Source organism: Mesitornis unicolor, unplaced genomic scaffold (genome assembly GCF_000695765.1).
Source record: "Mesitornis unicolor isolate BGI_N332 unplaced genomic scaffold, ASM69576v1 scaffold11371, whole genome shotgun sequence".
In the NCBI taxonomy this organism is placed as follows: Eukaryota; Metazoa; Chordata; class Aves; order Mesitornithiformes; family Mesitornithidae; genus Mesitornis; species Mesitornis unicolor.
The window spans coordinates 1-27,102 of NW_010163188.1; the positions used below are offsets into that span (position 1 = coordinate 1).

The window sequence follows — 27,102 nt, forward strand, 5'->3', positions numbered from 1 at the left end:
TGGGATCGGGTTTTGCATATACTTAAATATCTTTTGCCCCTTATTAATTCCCTTCTCCTTTCCCCTGTTGTTTTTCATTAAACTTGTTGCAGTCTTAACTTCCAACCTTGTGCGAAGCATCTTTTTCTGTATTCCCTTTTTTTTAATCCTTCCCTGGGAGGGTAGGGGTCAACAGAGAGAAAATCCTGCTCCCTGAGCCTTAAACAGAGACATTTATCTATTCCCATTCCCACAACATAAGGAAAGAAGAGCTTGACCCAGACACAAAGGTGATGAGAGTCAGCACAGGTCAAATAATAATTAAAAAATAGGCTATCAAAATCCATGAATTCATATTAACTCCCATTAAGAAGGAATAAAACCCTGCTTAAGGGAAGAAAGGTAAAGTTCACATCCTGTGCAACAAACTTTTTTTAAATTTGTGCTCAGAAACCAGTTTCACAAGGCAAGATGCTTCCCCCTATCCTCAAAGAAAAAAAAAAGAAAAAAGAAAAAAGAGAGGAAAAAGAATTTAAAAACAGATCTATGGAAACACTGTAGAAAGCCACCAAGCATATACATCGTTAATGTATTTCATGGTCCTGCAAGTAACTCCTTCTATTTCTTCTTTTTTTCCCCCACTGAAGTCATGAATCTGTATCAACATTCACATCTCAAAAATGGAAACAACTGCATTTTCCTTAGAAATAGTAGGTAGCAATATTTTCTGAATTATGAACATTTAGTATGAATCAACTGCATACTTCCTTACTTCCTTCACCTGATTAAATGAGATTATCTAATAAAGTTATTTTAGTAAGCTGGAGAAAGAAGAAAAAAAAAAAGACTTCATACATGATTTTTGTGAAGGCCACTCATAGCAGAAATGACTATCAGGAAACAATATTTACCCCATCCACAGAGACATAGGCACGATCATGGACTCCATTTAAAGGTGAAGATAGTTGTGTAGGTTCCATATAGTGTTTTGGAAGTGTAGTTCTGTACAGTACAAATCCAAAATACTAAGAAAAGACAAAAAAGGAAAAAAAATCCAAAGAGATTAATGAACAAAGTCATTCTGTAGCTTCAGTTCAGATCATGAATTAGAAATATCCCGCATCGCTGCCTACGCACTTGGATTGAAATGTTAACTTTCATACACTTCAGATAGCATCTATCACAGATAACAGCTGCAGATTGGAGTTTACTTTGACCTTTAACTAATGGGTGTAAATTCCACAGAGTTTTTTAAATGTTTCATCAGAACATTTACATAACTTTAAAAGCTAAGGGACTTAGCTATGAAGTTATTTCCTCAATAAAAATTTATTTGTTAAATTAATTAAAAGATAGCTGGAAAATCCCTTCATAACTGAGTTTATATAGCCAACTTGAAAGTGTACTTGTCACTCAGTACCCATAAATTGACATATCCTTCAAGTTGATATTATCTCTTTTAAAAACTACCTTGTTTACATTAGGAAAATTTCAGAATATTTTTACTAAGTTCCTCATCAGGAAAGGAAAAAAAAAGTCACAGTCATTGGATTTATTCTCATCATAAAGTGAAACATAAATAAAAAACAAGTCAAAAAATGCATCATCTCTTTCACTCAGTAGCCACAAAACCATTTATCTTGAAGACATGGATTAGAACATAACCATAGCAGGAAGAAGTGAGAGTAAACCATTTCCATTCTGCTGTAATTATTATATTTGTATTACATTTACAATGAGGTGCCAAAAAAAATAAGGGGGGGGAAGAAAAAAATTAAAAATATGCTAGAAGCTCCACTGGCTGCCCTCTTCTCCCAGGAGTTTTTCAGCACAAAGCAATCAAGGAGCCATGCAAGCTTAATGGAAAGGCAGAGTCCCTCAGAAGGAAGGGAAAGACCTTTGACTGTGAGGGAAGATATGGAAAGTCAACAGGGAAACTGATGCAGAGACTAACAGAGATGGAACATAAGAGAGACTGGGGGTCAGCAGAAGCGACAGGAAAATGCAGAGAAAGGTATTTTTCCTATCTCAATCAGTGGAGTGAAGGACCTCGACAGCAGGTTGCAACAGCTCCAAGAGGTTGCTCCCAAAGGTTTCTCTCACCACATTCTCTTGCCTCCCCATACATGTAGTAAAGGAAAAGATTACCAATAAGTAGGGGGCTCATAGAAGTGTCAAACGGATTGCATCCCCAATATCCAGGCCACCTGACTTGTATGACAAGGCAGTGTCTCAGCCACTGTGCTCACTCTGATAGCAGGTGGGGAAAGGCAAAGAAAAAACAGGATAAGGAAAATTAATAGTGAAGAAAAAGATGGTTTTAAAAAAAAGGTATCTTAAGAACTTGAAAATCAATACTTCAGGGAAGAGAGAGAGAAATGTGAAAGCCTGAACAGCATATATATATCTACATTCATGGAAAGGAAAACTGGGTGCAAAACAGGAGCATTGTAGAATACAGAAATGCAAAAATCCTGGACACCTTTCTAAAACTACTACTTCTGTGCTGAGATAAGAAGAGTCATACCACAGAGGCTTGTTCAAATAAAATTTACAAAATCACTGCGAAGTGCCTACCGAAGGAATCCTCACCTGCTTTAGCTGCACAAAGGTTAATGGGTAGGTGCTTTTCACAGGTCCCCCAGGTGACAGCCTGTTGAGAACCTCCACCACAGTGCCCACCTGCAGCATAGAAAAAGCAGATGTATGAAGGTGGTCAGTAAATTTCAATCCAAATACAAAAGCCTGTATAACCAGCCAGCTAGCTGCATTTGTCCAGAAAGCAAAGAAATATTAAGCCCTTACGTCATCCTTACAGACACATCAATAATACAACGCAGTACAGAGAACTGAGAAAGATGTTGCGTGTGGAGCAATGTTTTAAAAACCAGATGTTCTAAATTTGCTATGCATTCATTAAAATAAAACTCACCTTTTATTATTTAATGAGAATTAACCCAGAAGTTTCTCACAAGGATCCTACAAACATACACAATTGCTTTGGACAATACAAAACAACTGTATTATCTAAATTTTGCTCAATCATACTTACAGTCAAGCTAGGGAAAATGTCACTGATTTCAAGTGAGTTACTCTGGAGTCATTCTGAGCTAAGTAGGGATATAATTTGGTTCCATCAAGAGTTATCCAAGATTAATTTACCCTATTTAGTCTTAAATTATTTTAGAAACCCTATGGTAATTCAGCGTCAGATATAAGTAGCTGGACTGATTTTAGGGAGACTGGGAGCAAGGTTTAGACTAGTCACATGCATAAGCAACTTGGTGAATAAAGACTTACATGTGTACAATTAAATCGCCTTTTGTTGCCATCTGCAATTCCATTTTGCAATTATAGAGTTTTCTACTCATCTATAATGCTCTATGTCCACTACCAATTTTACATTAGTCAAGATGTACACAATATGCCTAGTGTCCTGCAAGCTCAAAAAATCAATTGCATTCATATCTTTCATGCAAGATGTCATTCTGTTTCACCAGAAGTATTGTCACTCTTCAGTGGTAATTACACATCAGACATGCAAAATATTTCTCAAATGCAGATTTACTTTCAAATGTTTGAGAAAAAAAAAACAGAACAGTAAAAAAATAGGCATTTAAAATAACGTCAAACTGTACACTGTAAGAGCATTCACAGCAATAAAAACTTCTGAGGCTACTTCAATAACAGAAGTATGGCATTTTTGCAGAGCACACATGAAATTCAGCAGTGCTGAAACAGTAAATTATATATTAAAATGCACATCATTGTGCAGCATCCTGTATGTGACAGAAATCAGCATGAATCATCTATGTCCACAAAATTATTTCTTCAGTATTGTACCGGTTTTGGCTGGGATAGATTTAAATTTCTTCATAGCAGCTAGCATGCAGTTATGCTTTGGCTTTCTGCTGAAAACAGTGTTGATACTACAGGGATGTTTTTGTTACTGCTGGGCAGTGTTTACACAGAGTCAAGGTCTTTTCTGCTTCTCATCCCACCAGGAAGTAGGCTGGGGGTGCACAAAAAGATGGGAGGGGGCACAGCTGGGACAACTGATCAAAGGAATATTCCATGCTGTATGATGTTGTGTTCAGCAATAAAAGCTAGGGGAAAAAGGAGGAAGTTAGGGAGATTATATGTTCGGAGTTATGGCGTTTGTCTTGCCAGGTCTTGCCACTACACATGAGGGAGCCCTGCTTCCCTGAGGATAGCTAAACACCCTCCGGCTGATGGAAAGCAGTGAATGAATTCCTTATTTTGGTTTACTTGTGGGTGCAGTTTTTGCTATTAAACTGTCTTTACCTAAACCCACAAGTTCTCACACTTCTACCTTTCCAATTCTCTCCCTCATCCCATTGGGGGAAAGTGAGTGAGCAGCTGTGTAGGGCTTAGCTGTCTACCAGGGTTAATCCGCAACAACCAGGTAGACATCAATCTAAATGGACTTTGAAATGAGCTTATCTCAACCCTTTAGCTAGGAACAAGAAAGCAAAAGGAGGCCATATGTATACAGACAGTAATGCCATCACTACCTAGAAGTTGGGTTACACTCACTAGTCTACAGGTAAGCTGGCAAGAAGACCATCAGTCAAGTGATGGCTTGCGAGATTTTGATGAAAGTAGCTTACTCTTATAATTTCAGTTTAAACATTGTACCTAAAATAACAATCAGCTTTTGTGAAGTGAAATTCGCCCAATTCTCTGGACTGTGTATGTGCTCCATTCCTTATCTTGTGCTCCTCTGAGGGAGCCGGTAATGTTAAAGCAACGTTCAGGACTTGGCAAGCCACAGGAGAGGTTGAACTGCCAGGTCTTGTATAACAGCTGTGAAGCAAGAGATGAGTATCTTTGCACAGACACTGACAGAGTTGATTTACAGAACTAAACAACAATCCTGCCAGCATTAACAGACTTGGCCCCAGGTGGACAATGAAATTAGAAATGAATGTAAGCAGTATTAAGACGCCCAAGGTCACTTGCATGAGTGACCTGGCAATAAGTGCTGCTTTATGCCTTGCTGAACCATGCCTGTACACTGCCTGTGTGACGTTTTTTAAGTTCCTGCTGCCAAGGGGGCTGTTCTAAATACAGGTCGATCACATACGATTCACTTACAGACTGGGCTGGTAGAAGATTGTTTCTTTGAAGCTTCAATGGATAATTTTTGTTCAGCTTTAAGTGGTGTGTACAAAAACAAAACAAGACAAGATCTGCTCTTGCTGCAAGTTCCTGTTGACTGTTACTTAGTGGACAACTGGTATCACAACAGAAACTTAACAGTAAATTTCAACCACTGTCAAGAATTTTTAAAAATGCAGCCTTTAAAACAACAGACAACTACTAATAAAAAATAGCAATACTTTCTTATCCTTTAGAGCAAGGTCTTTGAAACCAAAGTGTAAGATCAAGCATGAAAAAAAAGAAAAAATACCTCCAACAGGAATTATATCAACTGTTAGCATCCTGTTTGCTTAACCTCATTTTACCCCAAACTCACATCAGCATCGCCTGCTATTGCTTGAGCTCTCCACAGCCCAAGACTGAGTACAACGCCAGAACCTATGAGTCCGCAGGCTGCAGTGCTGGGGCAGACATCTCCTTGTGACTGAGCACTTCTCAGGACCCTTCAAGAGGTGACCAGAAACTCACAAGCCCACACAGCCACACTGCAGGCACTAATACTCATTCATTTCCCTCTGGAAAGGATGATCCCCACATTCTGGCTCTTAAATCTCTAAACCTTGTAATCTTGCTCACTTTTCTTGAGCACATCTATTTCCATTCTGCCTTTGCCTGCTCTCATTCTTCATCTTCAACACTTCTCTTTTGCATCTATGCAACATGAATTTTTCCTCATCACCTGCTTTTCTGTCTTCTGCTCTTCTGTAGTAATGTCAGTGTCCCCAGCAACTTTTAATAAATTACCTTTTTTCCTCATCCAGGAAAATTCTTTAAAATAATTCAATAGCTCAAAATGAACAACTGCTTGATCAGGGAACAGCAGGGGAGTTTTGAGGTTTTTTTGTTTGACTGATTGGTTTTGGGGGGTGTTTGTTTTTAATATTAATTTTTTATTTCCCTTCCCTCCCCAACTAGCTTAGGTTCCCCAATTGTTTTTATCTAGAGCAACCTATTTGCAAACCTCCAAAAACCAGAAAATACGGCAGGCAGCACGGCTAAAGGCAAAAAATCTCTCTTCCTCAAGTTTAAGTCCTGAGTAGTGGAACAGGTACTTAAGGACTGAATTGTCACAGAGTATCTTGTGGGGGAAAAAACTAGAGAACTGACTGCTCCAGTTTCACATACTTCTGTAAAGTACACCATATTACTCCTGAAAATACTCCAGAGTCTCCTTTCTCTCTTCCTTTCTGCAGAAGTGTCAAGGGGGTTGGATCACTGCAGAAGATTCAATGCTTTACATAGCAAACTGACTGCTGGACCTCAACTGCATAGTGAAGCTTCGCATAGTACTTGTTTTAGCACTGTTACTGCAAACAATATAGCCGAGAAGTTTACTATTACCAAAGCAAGTATTAGCACTTCGAATATCCCGTCTGATATTCACCCAAATACATCGAGGCTTCTCCACCTACAAAGTGCACTGGATCTGGTCCCAGCAGGGGCTAGAATGCATCAAAAAACTGAGAGGATGACTTTGGCTGGGATGGTACAAACCCTCTGTGGTTTGAGATTCATCCTGTGTTGCAGGGTAATCAAGCAGAGTAAACTGCTGCTGAGGTTAAGCAATGCGTTCACAGAGCAAAGAGCAGCCTTCTTCCCAGAAAATAATTCTAGAGGCTTTCGGTACAGATGACAGTATCTGTACAGGCATTGACAGGAACCTCACACCTGGTAGTTTAGAGATACCATCTGGATTCCTAAAAACTGCTGGGTGGAGAGTAAAACATCTCCTCTCAAAAAAGAAGGAAGTGTAGAAGGTGAGAAAGTGCAGGAACAGGGTTTCCAGTGTGATTGCCAGGTCAAAGCTGCAAATTTTGAGGAAGTTTAGTCACCTGGTTCCTCCCTTGTAAGACAGGTGTCTGCGCCACGCACCCTGCAACATTTATTTCCTGAAGGCATGAAAGCTCATCGTTGTAATGAAACTGGACAGCCCTGTCTGACAGCCATTAATCATGAGAAGATGGGAGAGTCAAAATCTGATTGCTAGCCTCCCAAACACTGGCAATCTATGAGAGTAGAAGTGGTGGGTGTACTGATATCGGTAGATAATTAGTCACTGCGAAATATAAACCAGTTCAGTGAAATCTCATACAGCAACTCCTGCCCTAGAAAACCTGAAGAAACTCAAAGGTTCTTGAAAATGATATAGATCTGTTTCAACTTCGCTGGTGAATCACTTTTATATAAAAGTATTTCTGCCCACCACTTGAGTGAGATGACTTGAAAATGCCTGCAAAGCCATATCACTACCAAACTTTGGAACACTTCAGCTGCAGCGCATAAGAGATCAGATATATCTCTGATTGGAAAAAGTGGCTGCCAAATAAAATCAAAGCATTATGAATTACAGTACCCAGTACATCAACTGCACTAATCCTCCACCTCAAAACAACTTGTCTGTGCCCAGCAGAATGAATATAGCCAAGTTCACTCCTGTTGTCTCTTCCATCCTCCCTTAAACCACCCTCTACACTCACTACAAGAGCCTAGTTCTAAATTCTGTTTCACAGAGAACTGCCACTGGTCCCAAAATGACAGTGCTAACTCCACCAACTCCTGTGCTGACCGGTCACACTGTTGTCAGACAGGATGTAGCAAGGCTGGATTCTGCAGGCTAGGTTCTGCGTATTTTTCCCTTTGCAAGAAACTGATTTAATTTTTCTCATCAGCTACAGATTTTCACAAATCTTGCAAAAAGAGTTTCAATAAATTTGGAAGTCTTTATGATAAATGTTCCATATTCAAACTTTAAACACCTAGAAGTATTTAGAAGGCAGGTATATCCTACCTGCTGCTTCTACTTCAGAGGTATCACCGGCTACAACAACACTCCTTGATCATAGCTCTCATGCTACCATTCCCCTTGGTACATTACTCACACACGAGTTATCTTAGACAAGTATGATTCTGTTGTGTTAATAATACATCAATTTCAGCTTAGTAAAACTTCAGGCACATACTGCATATTGTAAAAATTATTTTTTTATATCCAGATAACATACATTTTCTCATTTTCCACCATGGGCACAATTCTTAACTCCCAAGCTCTGCTCCCTGAAAATTTGCTTTCAAGGTTTTTCTCTTTATTTTGTAAGATACCTAGAGACTGCCATGACACCCTCATAAACATTTTTTGCAAAAAGCAAACATAAGCATTACAGAAAGATACACAGTGTATTACAGATGTTCATTTACCTTCTGCAAGCGAACCTTCCCATATGCAAATTTGGGTGTTGTCGGAGGGATAAGACCTTCTGGTAACTGTTTATACTAGAAAGGGAAGGAGGAAAAAAAAAAACCCACACAAAATTTAAATACAAACATGCTTTAACCAAATTCTCACTTTTCACTTCACAACTTATAAAAGTAGAACTTTGGCTAAAAGTAGATAATCTCACTGTGCTAAAGGATTACAGCTGCATCTAGTCTAAGATGGAGGGCAGTTTGTTATTTTTTTTAAATCTGACTTGACCACAGCATCACAGAATGGTAGGTGTTGGAGGAGACCTCTGAAGATCATCCAGTCCAACACCCTGCCAGAGCAGGATCACTTAGAGATCACACATAAACACATCCAGGCGGGTTTTGAATGTCTCCAGAGAAGGAGACTCCACAACCTCTCTGGGCAGCCTGTTCCAGTGCTCTGTCGCCCTCACAGTAAAGAAGTTTTTCCTTACGTTTAAGTTGAACCTCTTGTGTTTTAGTCTGTGACCACTGTCCCTTGTCCTGTTGCTGGGCTCAGTCGAGAAGAGTCTGGTCCCAACCTGACACCCAACCTTTAGATATTTGTAAGCATTCACGAGATTCCCCCCTCAGTCTCCTCTTCTCCAAGATAAACAGACCCAGCTCTCTCAGCCTTTCCTCATATGGGAGATCACATATGGTAAACAATTTTTAGTAACTATTCAGCTTGAGATAATGGTAAAAAGCATAGCAAACAAATGAGCTGTCAAAGAACCACAGTGCCCTTGAAGCCCTCCTGTGGCTAGAGCTTGCATTACTGTCTTCTACAACCCTCCTGCAGTAGTCTCCCCAGTCCATGGGAGCTTGAGTGAACCTTTCCAAGTCTGTAGGGCTGTATTTCCACCTGATCCTCCCTTAGCACTTTCATATGGGAATTATTAACCTCTTGTGCCTTTCCTTTCAGTGTTACTATACTTAACCATCACCTGCTAACCCATTACTCACTCGGCTGGTTTCTTTGAGAATCAGGCCTTGAGACCACAGCCACCCCCACAGCTCCATCAACCCTTGAGGTCTCAACCTTAGCTTCCTTCTCGGTCCTGGCCTAGACAACTGCCCAATTAATCATAGGGAAATGTGACAGGGAAACACTCTGACACTTTACTACACATGCACAAATGAATGCTCTTGTGAAAGCTGTCCTTATCTGCACATTCAGTGATTTCTGAGTGCTTAATTTAGCAGCTCCTAGTGTTTTTTAAAAAAAATAAATTTGGTGAGGGGCTGAAAGGGTATTTAAGAGATTTTACTTTGATTTCAGCTTGAAAATTTTATCACAAGGCATGATTTGCTGGGTTTACACATGGTATATCCAGCATAAAACTCACGCTAAAAAGCTTGCCTCTGCACCAAGACAAGTTTAGTCTTTTTGCTTTAGTAGTTGTAATTTTTTTTTTAAAAAACAGACAACAGCAGGTAATTCCCAATGCCCTCCTGTCAAATCTCAACTACAGTCTGATGAAAGCCCGATTTCTATTTCTGGAAACAAGTTCATTTCTTCCTCTCTGTATTTGAAAATAATCAAAATATTTGGGCTTAAAAAAAGAAAAGCTACATTCACTCAAGAGTAGTAGTCAGAAGTAGGAAATTTCAGCCCAGATAGTGAAAATCAGAGAACGCTGTCAGCAATTCAGCTGTAGACTGAAATCCTTCTTCTTTATTACATTTATTAACTGAAGGAAATAGTTAAGAAAGATTATCTGTTCTACAAGGCTAGCACATTATAACATATTTAATGTAGTCATTAGTTACAGGCAACTTAATTTTCTTACATCAGCTCCACCTCAAACTGCAACTGAGTAGCTAGACTGTTACAGGTTTAGAACCCACAGCAGACACAGGAAAACTTCACTGAGATCCTATGGATATGGAAGGTAAGAGATAAACGAACCACACCAAAAAAAAGCTGTACCATGACCCAACACACCTTAGGTTACACCAAACACTTCAGATCTTATCAAAGCTATCTTAGTGCACTAGAACACTACTTGCATTTCAGATAGGGATCTTGCCTTGAAGAAAACAACTCAAAAACAGGAATTTTAGAATTTCTCTGGTGAGAAAAGCTGTATCAAGACAGAAGGTTCTCCTTGCAAGACTATCAAAATTATCCCATCAATGGAAAGCTTAGCTATAATGGAGAAATTGAAGAAAATGGTCCAGAGCAGGTCTTCGACAGGTAAGGAGATAAAGGTCTGCTAAACCCTAGAGAAAGTGTAATACACTTTTGGGATATCTACTCCCATAAAAAAAAAAAGTCTTCAAGTGAATAGGAATGTTGCTGACATGCAACAGGACAGCGAGTACAAGCCTGAGCCTTAGGATTCCCATGGAATCTGGTTTTAAGTCTCATCTGAATTGCCTCCAATGCAAGGCTATTCTAAATGCAGATACCAGTTCCATGCTTCACTTCAATCTCCAGTTTGTAGAGATACTCTGCATTTTTTTTTACAGCAAAGGCAAAGTTGGTCCCACCCACTAGCTGCAGTTTGTGGCATCACAAAAACAAGGTATGTTCATTTGGATAAGCATGCTCCATCTCAGAGAAGCCCAAAACCACAACAGTGAAGCTTGGGATGCAGCCAGCCAAAGCACTAAGCTGCAGTGCGTATCAGGCTGACATCGAGCAATGAGCCTGAGCTGACCAAATGGCTGATCAATGCTGCAAGGGAAAAGCTCTGTTCACTCCTCCTCCATCTCGACTCCTAGCCAAGCCCTTTCTGCCCCCCTCTGCTCCCCTTGTGCCAGCACTGGCTCTCATCTGACTGAGCCGGCCAATTCGGCTTATTGACCTTGAGCTGAAAGAAAAACACAGCAAAAAAGCATAGCTGAATAAATTTGGTGTCACACCTGCATCTGCATCCCCAATTCTGAAAGAAAGGAGGGAGCCACTGGGCCAGAAAGGATACAGAGAGGTGCAAGATCTTTCTCATTTTGTAACAACAAGCAGTTAGGTTGGCCTAATCACCTTGTTCTACTTCACTTCCCTTATCCGCAGAAAATAGTAAATTCAGAAGTAACTTAAACCAATACAACAGAGTTTGCAGTACACAAGGGATGTTTCAAAGAACCATTCTATACATGTCCTAGGGACACTCACCATACCAATGACTTCCCTCAAGGCAAAATACTTTTCTGTCAGATCCCCCGCTTCACTCAGTGGAGCATCATAGTCATAACTAGTGGGCTGTGGCATATAGGGCATATTAGCACCTAAGGGAGGGGGGAAAAAGCAACAGAAACAGTGAAAGAGTTGGATTTTTTCCAAACTTATCAACTTTCAGAATTCTTTCCAACCACAGCCAGATTCTGCTACATCTTCAAATGCAACGTAGGCCTATGTATTTGGGATTTGGCATAGAGAAACTATTCTTGATGGAAGAAAATGTTCTTCTGAGCTCACACTGCTCTGTTACACAATCTTTTGAAATATTCTGAAGAGAACCAAACATATTCATGTTTCAACTGTTTCACAGGACTGAGTGAAGCAGAAGTAGCCTTTGCAAAGATAAATACCATGTGGGTTTAGTACAACGTGCTGGCAATAGACAGAACAGCTGGTGCAACCATCTTTTGCCATGTGAAAGCAGGCATAGCTTATTCTTTCACAGAACACATTACTACCTAATTCATAAACAACTCCCCATCATCATTAATATATTTTAAATAATTTCTTACCGTTCCAATAGGCAAAGTTAGTCCCGCCTATAAACATGTACCTAAAAAAGAAAAAAACCCATCCACTTAAATCAGGTTTTGATGAAGCGAGAAAAGAATAATCCCTCCCCAGATTAACTGAATGCACACTTACAGGTTAACGTTTGCACCACGTGCCAGGATTTCATTAAGTGTTTTAGCTACAGTTTGCGCGGGCACAACAGAATGACGGTGCCCCCAGTGATCCAACCATCCAGTATAAAACTCAGAATTAACCTGAAAGGAGGAAGGGCAAAAGAGGAAGGGAAAAGGTGAAGAGGGAACAAGAAGAAAATGCAATGTGATTTAAGGTTACTAACTGTAAGAGAGAAGGAAAAAAGGCACCTTGACTCATTCGAGCCATTTTTAAACTACTATAAATACAGCAAAGTATACACTAAGTCAGTCCTTTTCAGTAGATTAATGGTCAAAGAAATTAAAGGATTTTTTCAATAACTTTGTAGAGACACTTTGAAAATAACTGCTTAAGCACCAAAGAGTATTAATTTCCTTTGAACCTGTCAATGTTATGAAAGTGTTTCAGATGCTTGGCATTGAAATAAGTGATGGAACCAAAACAATCTCTGCAGAATAGCTTATGTAAACTAACTGCAATGAAAAATAAATCTTTCAAATATTCAAATTGTTTTCTAACCAATTTCATCACACAGGGCACAATTTCATTTCTTGTACCTTCAACAGGCCTTCTGTGTCAAAATGGCTTCCAGTGATCTCACATCCCATTATAGCTTGTGCAAAACCTCTAGGGTAGCTGAAAACAGGAAGCAACTTCTAACCTGCCCTTTTAATTTTGCTTTTAACTTCCACCCACACACGTACCTCACTAACTCATCTAATCATACTTACTGTTTCCGTTGCTTTGTAAACATTCCTACCAAGCAAAAATACTGAAACAAAATCAGTACCTTTTGAAGCTAGAATAGTGTCTGTAGAACAGCAGTTAATATGTATTTGACAAACACACACAGAATCTCATCTGTTCAGTTTTTCTGACTGACTTGGAAACCAAGTCTTCATAAACATGTCCCTAAAACAGTCCAAAACACTGTTGTCAACTCCTCTGTTATGAACCTCTGCAAGATTAAGAATACAAGAAATTTAAGTGAAAAGACATACCAAAGGGCCTGTAGGTTCACTGCCCCTTTGAGCTAAGAACGCTGCTGTGACATTGCCACCTATAAGCAGACAGAAATAAAATTGAGTTGCTACACCCATGACTTTTTCAGTCTTTCACTTTACTGAAATAAGTGTCTTATCTCCTTTCCAAAACCTAGCAAAAATCCAGACAAGAAAGTTCACTCTGAAAACATATGAATCAATATTTTTGATTCCAATGTTTAAGTTGCAGAACTTACTTTAAATATATACATACATATATGCATGCATGCATGTATGTCTTTACTTTTGAGATATGCCTTCTGAAAACCCACAATGAACCTATGGGTACAGGCCTGGGGTTGCAGTACTGAGACTATGGGGAAGAACAGAAGCCAATAGAGAGGAGTTTCACTTCTGATGACTCCTGGGAGCTCAAGCCATAGGGACTGCAAATAACTACTTCCATGAGTAGCTTAACATCTCATAAATGACACACACGAAAGAGCTCACAATTTCAATCTACTTGTAAGAAAACAGATTTCTGCTAAGCACAAATCTTTGACTGTAAAGAGTATATTGTTCAAAAGAGGCCACATTTACAAAAAATACAGCAAGATCTATTTGGAGTTTGCTTCTTGTGCCTTGAGCCTGTATTGCCAAGTTTGTGCAGCATACGAACATTTACATCATTAACTTTCCTTTTCTATCAAAAGGGTACTTTCTGAACACACTGTGGTTGCCTAGCCATTTTTCAGGCCTGTATCACAGCAAAGTGTGGCAGTGTGCACATTTCTAATGATCTTCAGCAGTAATTTTTTTTCCAGTAACCACTGGCTTAAGAAGAAATTAACTATAAGGGGTGGATTCTGGGGCAGAGTACATTAAAAAAATAAAACAAAACAAAAAAACCCCAGGATTTAAATAAATAAATAAATAAATGGAATCATTTAGCCAACTATCACTGCTAATTTTTAGGAGATATGCACTATGAGCAGCGTCAATTGTTTATTCATGGTTTCATGATGTGAGAAAGTGATTATGATCGGGTACTTGTGGGTGACTCTTGTATGCTTAAGAGTACATCAAATACATATGTCAGGGAGTTGGACTCGATGATCCTTATGGGTCCCTTCCAACTTGAGATAATCTATGATTCTATTATCCCATCTAAACAAAGCCATCAGATTTGTCAAGTAGTCAGTTTGTACTGCCACAAACACACATACAACAGGATTTTTTGGTAACAAACTGCAGTCTCCAACCTGGGCCAAAGTCCACTGTTGCGTAAAGACCCTGAAGAGCTCCACACTTCAAGTGAAACTGACTTGCACCATCAGTTGTGAACAGCACCACCTCATCTCCAAGATGCTGGCGAAAGATCGTCAGAAGGGAACGCAGATAGTCATAGTCACAAGCAAAGTAGCTTCCATACTCATTTTCTACCTGCACAGTAAAAGCAAGTCAGTAAAGCAGTAGCCAAGTTCAGCCTCCATCTGATATAAAAAATCAAAAGCCCAAATCTAACCACCCTCTTCCTTTGACAGCAATGCTGAAAATGTCATTTGAACTCCACACCTGAGGAGTAAGAGGAGGCAACACTTCTAGACACTCATTCCTCTCACTTGTATTTTATAGTAGAGCAATCATTGTGTGGAGAGAAGTCATTTTCCTGCAAAATCACCTTCCACATAAAAATCTCTACTTTAGCTCCTTAGCAACAGTGATCAAAATACTTTATTAAAAATGGAGAGCTATGGCGCACCTCCGAAGCAGAACAATAAAACCACAGAACAGGTTGTGACATGATCAAATCTGCAGCAAAACTGAATTTCCAGAACAGAGACACCTACAAGGGGCTCACACCAACAGCAAAGCTCTGCAATGGACTCAAAGGACTGAGGGGAGAAGGACAACTATGCTACTACTGAGAGGTTTGCATCTTGCCCTTTTCCCAAGGGGATGGACTTTCAAGCTCCAGATCCAATGCCACACAAACCTGAAGGTTATTTCTGAAAATCCATCTTATTCCTGCCAAGGAATAATTATGCCCAGTGCTTTTGCTCAACAGCAAATGCAATACATTGCTCAAGAACAATGATATTGGGCATATTATAAGAGGGGTCACCTATCCCATCCTGTGCCAACCAGGGAGTTAAAAAAATAAAAACTAAAACAAAGCTTTTGTTATGGTCAAGTACTAAAAATATGGAACAATCTCCACTGCACATCTAGGAGTTTAAGATATAGGCTACTCACCACAAACACACATTGTGTCCTGAAACACTGACAGCTTATCTTAGGTGGTAAGAATTAAAAAGCCTTCGTTCTAAGGCTTTCTAAGTCCTTAATTTTGAGGCTGTTTTTGTCACAAGTTGTGGGCTTACTCCATTTGCTTCTACCTTATACCCCTTTTTTCTTGTCAGAGGGTTTCAGGCAATTGTGTGTTGTGGCTTTACACGAGAACTGGCATGAAACTCATATCTAAACAGCTCCACAAGTTTCCTCTACTGCTTTTTATAGCTGTGGGAAACAACTGTGATAGAGCAGACAAGTGCTCTCTGAATTCTGGAAACAGTGCATTCGGTTCTTTAGGGTAAGAGATTTCATCAGAATCTTTCAGCTACTTGGAACTGTTAAGGAGCACCTGCAATGTTACTGTCCAACACCCATGGAGTGTCTGCAAAAGCAATATAAGTATCCATGATGCTTGGGTTCATTTGATTTTCAGGAAGCTACCTGCACCATGATGATTGGACCTCCATTTTCATAGAGGTAAGGCCTCATCTTTGGCAAAAGGACACTCATCCATTTCTCCACTGCTGCCAGGTAATCTGTGATACATAAAATAAAAATGTTTCACAACTTTTCTGCTTTTTTCTAGTTTTTATTTTAAATTATATTTACTTATATTATATAAATATAATATATAAAAATATTTTTTCTTTATTATTTTTACCTTGTGTTCTAAATAGGTAAAGTATAACAGATAGCATTTAATGAACTGATGTGGTCTTACACTTGTTCATAAATGTCAGCTTCCAATACAGTTTACTAAGAAATTAAACATTTAAATACTGATTAACTTTGAAAATCACCAGAGAGACTTCAATAGAGAGCTACCTGTATTTTCCTAAATGGTGACAATGATTTCTTTCTTGGCACTAATTTTCATTAAACTTGTCAATACCTTGGAAACCTTCTACCCTACTTTGTTCTATATACTTCTTGAATGCACACTTCTTATTAAAAGTACTGAAGATTTTACTCACAAGATAAGTTAAGCTGAAATATGAATTATCCAGTAAGGGCCTCAAACAGCAAGGTGCCTTGCTGGTGAAGTGTATTTTTGCTAGTCCTTTTTGATGCCTCTACCTGAATCAGAAGACCTGAGAACAATAGATTTCTTCTCCAACAGCCATGCAGGAAGACCTCCCTAGGAAAAAAAAAAAAGGAATCACTTCAGTGACTAATTTTAGGAAATAGAAGAAGAATTTAGCCTTTCATCAAAACATATTCTGAGACCTGAAAACATATATTCTACAAGTAAAGAATAATTCCCAATGAAAAAACAAAGTAAGCCTGTATTATAGTAAGTCAATCAGAATGCATGGATTTTAATACACTAAACCAAGACTCTTGACCAAGGATACACCAATTGTGTTTGTCTACCTTAAGACAGAAATGTCTGCATCAGATTTACTCTAGAAATGAGATAAGTTACAAAAGGCTGTACCATGTCCCATTCTGCACAGATGTAAGGTCCGGCTCTCAGGATGACCAGCAAACCAGTGTTGTTAGCAAGCTGTAGGAAATACTCTAGATCTTTGTCACCAGAAAAATCATACACGTCCAGCTGGGTTTCATGGTAGTTCCACGGCACATACCTATAAAGAGAGAAGATCACCTTCCATTAGGAAATTGAGACTAAACCAAAACTCTGAATAACAACTGTTTGTACTACACTCCCCAATCTCTAATACCGAACTGGCCTTCAGATCAGTAAAATACAAGAGTAACTCTACGGCCTTTCTTCTGTGAGGTATTTCAAATGGCAGAAGGTGTTAAAATTAATACTGAAATAAGGCTTAGTACTTTGCAGTATGTCTGCAGGAGTCAATATCAATGCAAGAAAAGGTTTTGGTAGTGACATTTAGAAACCATGATGTCCACTCCTAAATTTTAAGTAGTTAATAGTTTTGATGTTAGCAAGTGGTAAGTTTGTGAAGAGATGAACACCACAAACCACTCGCAAAGGAGGTGGTCAAGAATGAGCTTACCCAAAGCAGCGCATGACCTTTTGCGAATGGATCACCCAGCTTGCACAGGAAACACCAATGAGGCTGACACGTCCATGCTGCTACCACTACAAAGAACTTAAAAATATCTAAGTCTCAAAAGATATTGCATCTAGATCCTGAAAGTTTACACTGACCAGGAGCAACACAGGTTCTGGAAAACCAGCACGGGAAGAACAGTCAAGTTAGAAGATGCTAAAGTGCTCAGGAGGCTCGATAAAGTAAAACTTGATTTTGACCAAGTAATAAAGCTGCCAAACAAGCAGGTAACCATTTGAGAGAACACCTCTCCTGCTTCCAGGACTTAGGAAACCACAACCACACCACAGAACATCTCACAGAAGAAACAATACGCTTGGTTGCAAGACAACAAAGAAACATGTTATCAGCCAACTCCTATGCTTTGTGTTGTAGCTTACGGCCCTTGCTTGGCAACCATGCGAGTTTTGGCTTGGGATAGCGCTAAGCAGCAGTTGTAGCACAGACGGACATTGAAATTAGGGATGCTCACAGCCTGAGCAAGGATTTGAGAGAATGGTAAAACTAATTCTCCATGCATTTACCTTTTCACACATGGGTTTGTAATCCCTAATCTCTAAGAGAAATGTTGCCACTGTTCCAGAGAGAACAAATTTGAGAAGAAACTGTAAAACCAAAACGGTGGTTAGTCAAGCAAAGATCCTCTCAGGCAACATTTTTCTTACTGTCTGGGTTTGTTTATATGTTCCAGAGTTAGTTTTGCAAGAACTACCCAAAGCAAAGTGCAGAAAACACTGCTTTCAGCAAGCGAGAAAAACAGGAACCCTCACATGAGCACACTACTGAAATGGCCACTCTCAGAAATACATGCACATGAACACTAAATACAAAAATAATAAACTTTCAGCCATATTAGTTAATATTACAGCCTCACAATGCTCTGTTTGAAAAGATAAAGCTTGAAGTCTGTATGCCAGGATGGAGTCAAAGCAATGCACTCAGTCATCAAAATGCAAACTGTTCCCTCCACATGGTATATGTTCTTTCTTTGTCAATCTGCTCTAATTGTTTCTGAAGCACTCTATTAACTCACTGGCAGAACAAACTAAATGTACATTTAATGAATATATGAACCATGTGAAAATAGATTTAACATTAATTTAGTTTTGTACACTTTGCCTAAATTTCAAGCAGATGAGCAAGCCGATTGCTGCCATTTAAGATCAAAGTAGATAAAGTAGAAAGCTATACAAAACAAATTACCAACCTACCTCAAAGAAACCAATAGAAGAGTATCATACTGTGCTTTTTTTCCCTGTTCCATATGCCATTATCCAGGTTACTGCAGCAGAATAATTTCAGTTTAATCTAAGCCATAATAGCTATGTTAATTTCAAAACTATTGCTTAGAAATACAGAGTTCTTCTAAGTTATACAGATGTGACTATGGATTTGTCAAGGACAGATAAACCTAACTCCATCTGTTCACAAGAAAACTTGCCAAAGGATTGGGGAAAAGGAAAAAAAGTGATCTCTCTGGACTTAGCAAAGCTTTTGGTACTCTGCTGTACAACATCCCTATAAGCAAACAAAAAAAAGAATTAAGAGGCTAGTTAGTATAACATTAACATAGAATAAAATCTAACAGAAGAACAACCCAGAATTTTCAGGGGAGGAGCATCCCAAGACTCTTTGGCAGGTCTAACTGCATCCACAGCTTTTATTGACATCTGGGTGATGTAACGCACAGTGTACTCTGCAAATGGGGAACGCGATCAGGATTCCAAATGCTGTTAACTAATGAGCAACATGGTCTAGTATCAACAAGGAATTAAGCTACCACTTTTTAATTCTCTCCTGCATAGTAAAAGGCAAAAAAACCCCCCACAAAATGAGAAAGAAGGCATAAGGAAGTGGTATTAATAGGAAAAGGGTCTGCAGGTTCCACGGAAAAGTACCGACTGACTGTGAAACACCAACATGACACTGCAGTAAGAGGCAAAGCTCTTTCTGGGAGGAATTAACAAGCATGTTGAGGTAGCAACTCATTCACTGAAAAATGCAGAGAGCAGAGAGCTGCACCTGTTTGAGCTAAATAAAGATAATTAGGTATTAACTTCATAACAGCTTCTCATTGCCTAAAATACTACTGCAGAAACTGCTTATACTCAGCAACAAGTGGTTATACTCTTCTCTCCTCAGGCCACTGAACAATTTATTTGTAACTGGTAATTTAATAACAGGTTAATATGAAAAAAGCATTCTAGCTGTAATTTAACTACAGCTTGTAACCTGTTACTTATGACAATATACTCACTGTAGAGTTTTAGGAACCTGTTCCAGAAACAAGTCTGAAGGTCTACATATGCCTAATAGTGTCTGAGGTGGGGATAAAAGGGTTTCTCCAGCTCTCTTACACTCAAGATGGAAGAAGATAAATTAAAACTGTTTCTGGAAGAATGTTTCTATGTTCCATACTTCCCCACAAGGTTGGGAAAAAAAAAAACAACCAGATTTTAGCAGAGAAGGGAAGACAGTGAAGAAAAAAAAAGTCCACGTTCAATACTTTCTTACAGAACGAATCATGATATAAATGTATTTTAAACATTGGTCTAAAAATTATTAATACAGTTCAATCCTCCACTACATCTTCTAAAGCTAGCAATGGCCTCAAATTAAATAATTTTACTTTGAAATTGTTATTATTAGCAAGTATAATGCCTATATACTATCATACAAATTTATAGTTAGTAGTTAATGCTGTAGTGGTTCAGGCACAGAACAATGAATTTATTAAGTAATGACACATTCCTGTTTCAAACTTGAGACTTGGTATTTATTCTCTATTCGAGTAATAGCAGCTACTTTTCATTTACATGCCATTTCTAAGCTTTATCCTATAGCTTTCCTTTTCTTTAAAAGTCACAGTTTTCCTCTCCTACTTCAGAGAGATGTCAACAGTTAAAATAAACCCACTTTAACTACCTTAATGCACAGGGTAAGTCTATCTGTAATACCAGGGTGGTGGAGTTTTTTGAATAGTCTTAAATAGTTTTCAATAATTTCATAAATAATAGAGCAGCATTTTATACACGCTTATTATACATTTATTAGTCTATAGAAAAAGTGAATTGTGTCTATTTTTTAATTAATAAATATTCTAAACAGCAGCTATTTCTTAGAGGAAATTTCTACAGGTTCACAGTTTTCTGCTCATTAGTCAACAAATACAGCAAAACACATAAAATGGTTTAACTTTCTATGATCCTGTAAGGTAACTGGAGTCTTCCAGGAAGCTTCTCCACTGATGTCTAAAACCTGTAAATATTTAGCCCCACCTAGTGGTTAACTGTTTATCTCTTCCATGCAAAAAAAAAAAACCCCAAACCAAACCAAACAAACAAAAAAAAAACCCACCACACAACAAACCATGAACTTTCAGTCCTTTCCAGATGTCTTCCATACCATTCATTTCTAGCTGGCAGACACAGTTCAGGAACTGAAAATAAGGCCAGTTTCCCTTGTGTGACCAGATGCCTTTGCATGCTACCTGCTGAGGTACGGAGTCGAGCTCCTAGGTATGCTCCCATCATCTTCTGGGACGTCACGCTAACCACAACATCAAATTTCAGCCTGCTATTTGGAAGGTTTAGGCCTTGATAGTTTAAGCTTTAAGGTAAGATAAAGCTTCCTGTCATCTGTTTTCATATGCTTCCAGGTGCAGATGGTTATATTTATACACTGGCTTCACTCATTCAAGAGTCTGACATGAGCTGATGATGACCCATCAAGGCATACAGTGTTTTGGAAATGAGAACAGGAAGGAGAGCAGGTCTGGCTTGCTTTGACCACAAGGTACTTACAAGGATAATTCTGTAATAAAAGGATCATATTTCTCTTGAAGTGGTAAACCTCACTGGGAGTACCTTGATAAGAACAAGAAAGCTCTCATATTTCAAGTTACAGCAACACGCTTCCCTGTCTCATGGGAAAACCCCAAGCAGCAAAATCAGTCTTCATAGGTGGCCCCAGGTTTGGGAGTCCAACTACCACATTCGCCAGGAAGTCTGGCAGCGCTGCTGCCCACTTCAGAACGTCTTCATACAACTGGTACTTCAGTCCCTTGCTAATAGTTTTACTGATCCAGAAAAGAGTAGGCAGAAGAGAAGAAAACAAAAACACAACTAAATAATCATCTAGACCAATTTCCATTTTTAGCAAAACCATACAAAATCACAGCAGAGTTGTTTGGGGAAACATGAAAATTTATTGCTTTATCTCAAATAATCAAGAGGAGCAAGGCTTGGTTATCGGCAAACTTCAATGAAAAACAAAAGGGGTTTGGTGGGTGGGTTTTGTTTTAGCATCAAGAGAGAAAGAGAGAGATCAATTTCAAATGGAAAGATGCATGGATTTGATTCTTGTAGAAAATGCAAGGCACAGGGGTACTTCCTGCTCGGAAGATACACGTTTAGGAGCTATCTTTCACCATAGTAGAAAAAATCCAAAGAAAATCAAATAATGGGGAAGAAAGTTAAAGAATCCCAGTCTGCCTTACAAAAAGAAAAGGAGGTTATAAAAACCCTGCTGTCTATCATGGTTGATCCAGCAACACCACCTAAGGCCACAGGTCACACAACCACAGGGCAACACTTGTTAGCTGTACTGTACCTTCTGTGCCAAAACAGAAACTACTCAGCTTTCCCATCACCAGTAGAGACCAGTTAACACCAGCAACACCAGGCAGTCTCCATTAAACAACAGTGATGGGGAAATGAGAAACAAAAGATTCGTATCTTAAAGAGCAGTGATGCAGCAGAGACAAGAACAGGCAATTTTAAAGGAAAAAAGGAAGGGACTGCTTGAAAAAGCTGGAAATTATCAGAGGGTGCTGAAGACAGATGGGTGTTGGAAGGAGGAAAATAAATCAAGAGTCATAAGGGAAGTATGAGACACTACCAATTATAGGAGTCACAGAGCCACAGTCAGGACCCAGGCTGATCCTCAAGCCAGACATCAAAAGGTGCAATTTTCAGGTCCATTTTAGGTTACTTTTATTGCAGCAAAAAATAAATACACGGGCAAGTCCAGCAACTCTGTCCTGAGCAAGTGTTACTTAATCCCATTGTTCTGTCATTGTGAGGGAAGACAGAACTTGGTTGCTTTATAAGAAAACAACATAAACGACCTCAAAAAACACCCACCAAACAAACTGTGACAACATCACAACACAGGGAAGAGTTTTAAGGCTTTCAGAAAAATAGAGAACCTTAAACTTGAAGAAAAAAGAAACTTCTTTCCCTGTCATCTGTTCTTCACATACTAACACTTACTAATTACACCCCCAAGCGTACAAGGCAACCCTGCAACTTGCGGGTCAAACAAAATACAGGTTTCAAGGGAGGGGAAGAAGAGATGGTGCAACACTCCTGCTGAGCAAAGTGGCCTACAGGCCACACTGTCTGGCAGTCCATAGCACGGGAGCAGGCTGTCATAAGACTACGATGCATTTTTTTTAACCTGTGTCTCACCTGTTGTAATAAATACGCAACCAGGTAGGAAAGACAAGAAAGATGGATCAAAGGTTTGGTACCCACAACTGAAACCTGTCTTTTTTTTAAAGTAGTACACCTATTTCCCAACTATTTTTCTAAATTTAAACACTCCTGGTGAAATAGTTTTAAATATTACTGCAGCATTTGCCAATATTTTCAAATCTTCAGGCAGATACAACATAGGCTCTAATAAGAGGTTATTGTCCCCCCTCACCTTGTCTACTTTTTGACCAGAGATTGCAACACCCTTGGCAGAGGCAGAGCACGTACAACTGTTCCGTAGTTGCCAAAGTTCACAGTCCAACCATTTATTTCAGGTCACATTTGTACTCTGGGTTGTAAAGCAAGAGGTGTTTTCTATCAGCAGGGAAGTAGAGTGTTAGCTACAACCTGCCCAATTGCCCCAGTTTATGTTGTTAGAGGTCATCCTGCACCTCCATTCACTTCTCTGGAGCTTTCTCAACTATTTCTTCAAAATTAATGAACCAAGTCACAGTGGTAGCATTTCACTTCATTACTTCTCCCATATCTCCTAGGACTACAAATCACTTTGAAAGTCAACAGCCACTTACGTTTGAATGGCATCAAGTCCTGCCATCTTCATCTTCAACAAGCGGTCTTTCCAGTAATACCGGGGCACCCGTGAGTAGTGAATGCTACCTGAGATGTAACGGAACGGACTCCCATCCTTGACAAAGCAGTCGCAGTCATAATCAATCCCAAAACCCCGCTGGGGTATATCCTGTGTACCAAAAAAAAAGTAAGTAAAAAAAATACACATTATAGTATTTTTCTGCATTGAAAGACACAGAGAACAGTAGGTACAATGGTGTTGAAATAACTGATGGTGAATGGCTCTCCATTAGCTACATATAGCCCACCTGAACCTAATGCTCCAAAGGCCTACAATACATCTGCCAGCCACTCAGCAATGACAGGATTCACTACTAAACCAAAATATGTCGCATGCATGCTCCACTCTTAATGAGTACCACTTTCAGTGGTATACAGTACCATCTTTCTACAGTGATACATTTTGCAGTTGCTTACACCAGTGCAAGCAATGATTAATTAATTAGGGGGAATTTGTTGAGTGCCAACACTTTGCACATACTTCAACTCACTAAACTGTTGGAAAACACAGCTCTAATTCCAACTTAGTGTCATGTTCAAGTCTAGAAGCAAAAGTCAGCTGGGAGCTTTTGAGGAAAAAGTACCACATTCTAATGCATTCTAAAGAACCTTAAACTTTTATTTTTTTAACAAACTTTAACATTTTAAACCTCTCATGTATCCTTGGCATCCCTGTCACCAGCACTGCTTTTGTCCTCTACAAACCACTGTACAGTTGGTTGGTTGTCTTCATGTTCTAGGACTTTGCATTTGCACTTTATTAGATTCATTACTAAGCACACAAAAAACCTCCAACAAATAAAACCTTCAATAAAAGATCAGTAGCGATTTAAGAAGCAACATCTCGAGTCAGCAGTTGTAATCAGTCAGTGCCCCACACCTGTCAGAAAATAAATCAGAAGTCAACCAAACAAACCTCAAGACTCACTGGATATTAAACTAGTCCAAACGAAGCACACCTTTCAACAGCATAAATTAAAAGCTGCTGAAGGACACTGACATTACTATTGAAAAGATGAGCATCGGCCTGCCCCATGCTGAGAATGGGGTTTAGTGATTAGGAAACTGATTTCACGAAACGAAAGTGATGAAATCAGAAAGGTAAGAGATATAGACCACCATATAACCCCAAGTTAACCACGTTACATGAGAGCCATCCACCCAGAGGAAATCTGCCCAAAGCTTAAGTACAGACTGTTGGGGTCCATGCGAGGAACGGACTACAGCACACCAATATGATGCTCTGATAGCCATTTTATTATACACAAAGCAAGGTTTTTATACATTTCCAGCATTCTATGTTTACGTCTATCTGACTCCTAATAGGCTGCGCGTGTTACCCACCCCGGCTAAGCTAATATATGATTGGTTAAGATTTCTCCGTCTCCAGTCTATTTTGCTGTGTTCAGTGTCTTCTTTATCTTCTTTACTCCTCTGCCAAGTTTCTATTCTCAAGCGCTCAAGGTCGTTCCCATCTCACAGCTGCATGCCTCCTGTCACACTTTCTCACACAGATTTACAGTTACAGTGTTTCTATGGCCCAGGCCTCTACATTTCCCCCCTTTTCTTTAAAAACAAATGCAAGTGTTCTAATGATAAATCCTTGCAAGCAGTGAATACAAGGAATAAGCAAAAGCAGCAAAATCAAAGGCATTAATAACATTAGCAAATTCTTAAGCAACCCTTCTATCCAATCTCCCAATCCAAAACTGCTCAGCCATTCCAAAAATGGGTCAGAGGAAACGGATATCCTCTTCATGTTCTGCTGTAAAACGGCCAACTGTTGACGGATGCTAGAAGAATGATCAGACAAGTTAAAACAACACATGCCTTCATAATCCTGACACCCATGACTCTGTGCTAACAGCAAAAAGTCAATAGCAGCACGATTCTGTAAGGCAGCATGTCTAATGCTGTCCACATCCTGCAATAGCTCTGGAATCATCAAAGATGTCAGGTTAAACTGTTTTGCACTCCAGCATGCAAGACGTTTGATGTTTTTTGCATTTACAGCTGCTGCACCTCCTGGCAAAAAGAAGGCTAAGGCAACTGTTGTGGCTATTGATGGCAGCTCAACTTTATCATTACAATTTTTGTCAAAATATGAAACAGACTGACGAGCTCGTTTAGACTTTGTTTGGTTAATGAGGTCTCTCATGTGGGGTGTGAGCAGAGTCAATTTCCCAAGATAACAAGGTCTCCCTATGGGATAGTGTGGTATGCCATTCCAAGCTCTATCCCCACATATTAGAAAGACACTGGGTGGAAGTAAAGTCCCACCAGAAACATTTACTGCTAGTGTACCAATCTTGAGCTCCGGCCAACCCAATGATTTCCCTGTCACATTTTTATATTTTGGGATTATGCGTTGTGAGTTCTGCTTTGCTACCCATACAATCCTAGGATCACCGAATGTAATAGGTCCAGTTCCATTGTACAGTACTGGGGTATGCATTCTTGAACAACTGGCTAAATGAGATATGTTGACAACCTCCACTGGCGCAATGCTTGCCAAAAGATCTATTTCTTGCACCAGTTCTGGATCGATTCTATTCAAAGATTGAACCACCGCTCTTTGCCAGCATGCTCCTCTCAAAGATGGCCATGTAAATTCTGCTTTCATGGTTTGTCCTGAGCAATAACATCCACAATTCTCCACATTCTGCGTACTTACACAACTAGCATTATAATGAGCTATATCTATCCATTGACTAAAATCTGTCTCATTTTCTACCAACAGCATCCCAATAAGGCAAGTGCGAAAAGGATCTCCTGGCAAAGCCATGCTGATACAAAAATCCTTCTGGCCTGTAACGTTAGCCCACGTCAACCAGACATTAGTTTGCCTTGGCAATTCTAATGCTTCATAGTTTTTGGCCCAAAGGTACGCGATGGCCCAAAGGTACATGATTGTGATGGCAAATGTGACCAGCACCTTCATCGCCATTGTGCCTTTTGATCTTCCCATTCCCGATCTCTTACTTGCCAGCTTCTGGGTACCACTACTTCATGTCCACACTGACTTCCTGTTATCTTATTACTTCTAATAATACCTTGTTTAGCTACAAGCTTTACTATGTTAAGAAGCAAAAATGCAGTTACTCTAACTTCTATGTTTTCAATTAAACAAATAGCACTTAACAAGTCAAAATGTCTCTGCAATGCAAAAGCTTCCGTATGGGGAAGCACACCCTCCACAAACTCCAATCAATAAAAGACTGCAACCAGTCCTCGTATGAATACTCAAGGACTTTACGTTTACAGATGATGCACAGCCAGTGATATTCTACTTCCCGATTTCTAGTTACTTTCCACACCTTTTCATGACAGAGTGCACACTGCACTCTAATCCAAGGTCGACACCTTAAACCATGTACCGAGCAAGATCATGTTAGCTCCCTCTTTTGCTCCTCAGATAT

At 39.4% G+C, this 27,102-nt stretch overlaps 1 protein-coding gene across 1 annotated transcript; it reads right to left on the reverse strand.

Moving 5' to 3' along the window:
* Window positions 1-890: 890 nt before the first annotated feature.
* LOC104547980 (beta-galactosidase-like) lies at window positions 891-26,630 on the reverse strand (the record flags this gene model as incomplete). The annotated part of the gene is made up of 13 exons (XM_010193874.1): window positions 26,358-26,630; window positions 23,623-23,792; window positions 16,955-17,105; window positions 16,594-16,654; window positions 15,958-16,052; window positions 14,484-14,664; window positions 13,240-13,298; window positions 12,218-12,339; window positions 12,085-12,125; window positions 11,507-11,619; window positions 8,359-8,433; window positions 2,572-2,661; window positions 891-1,004 (listed from the first exon to the last, which is right to left on the reverse strand). Coding segments are annotated over exons 1-13 (1,545 nt in total), but the record flags the coding sequence as incomplete, so codon positions are not given.
* Between the last annotated feature and the right edge of the window lie 472 nt (window positions 26,631-27,102).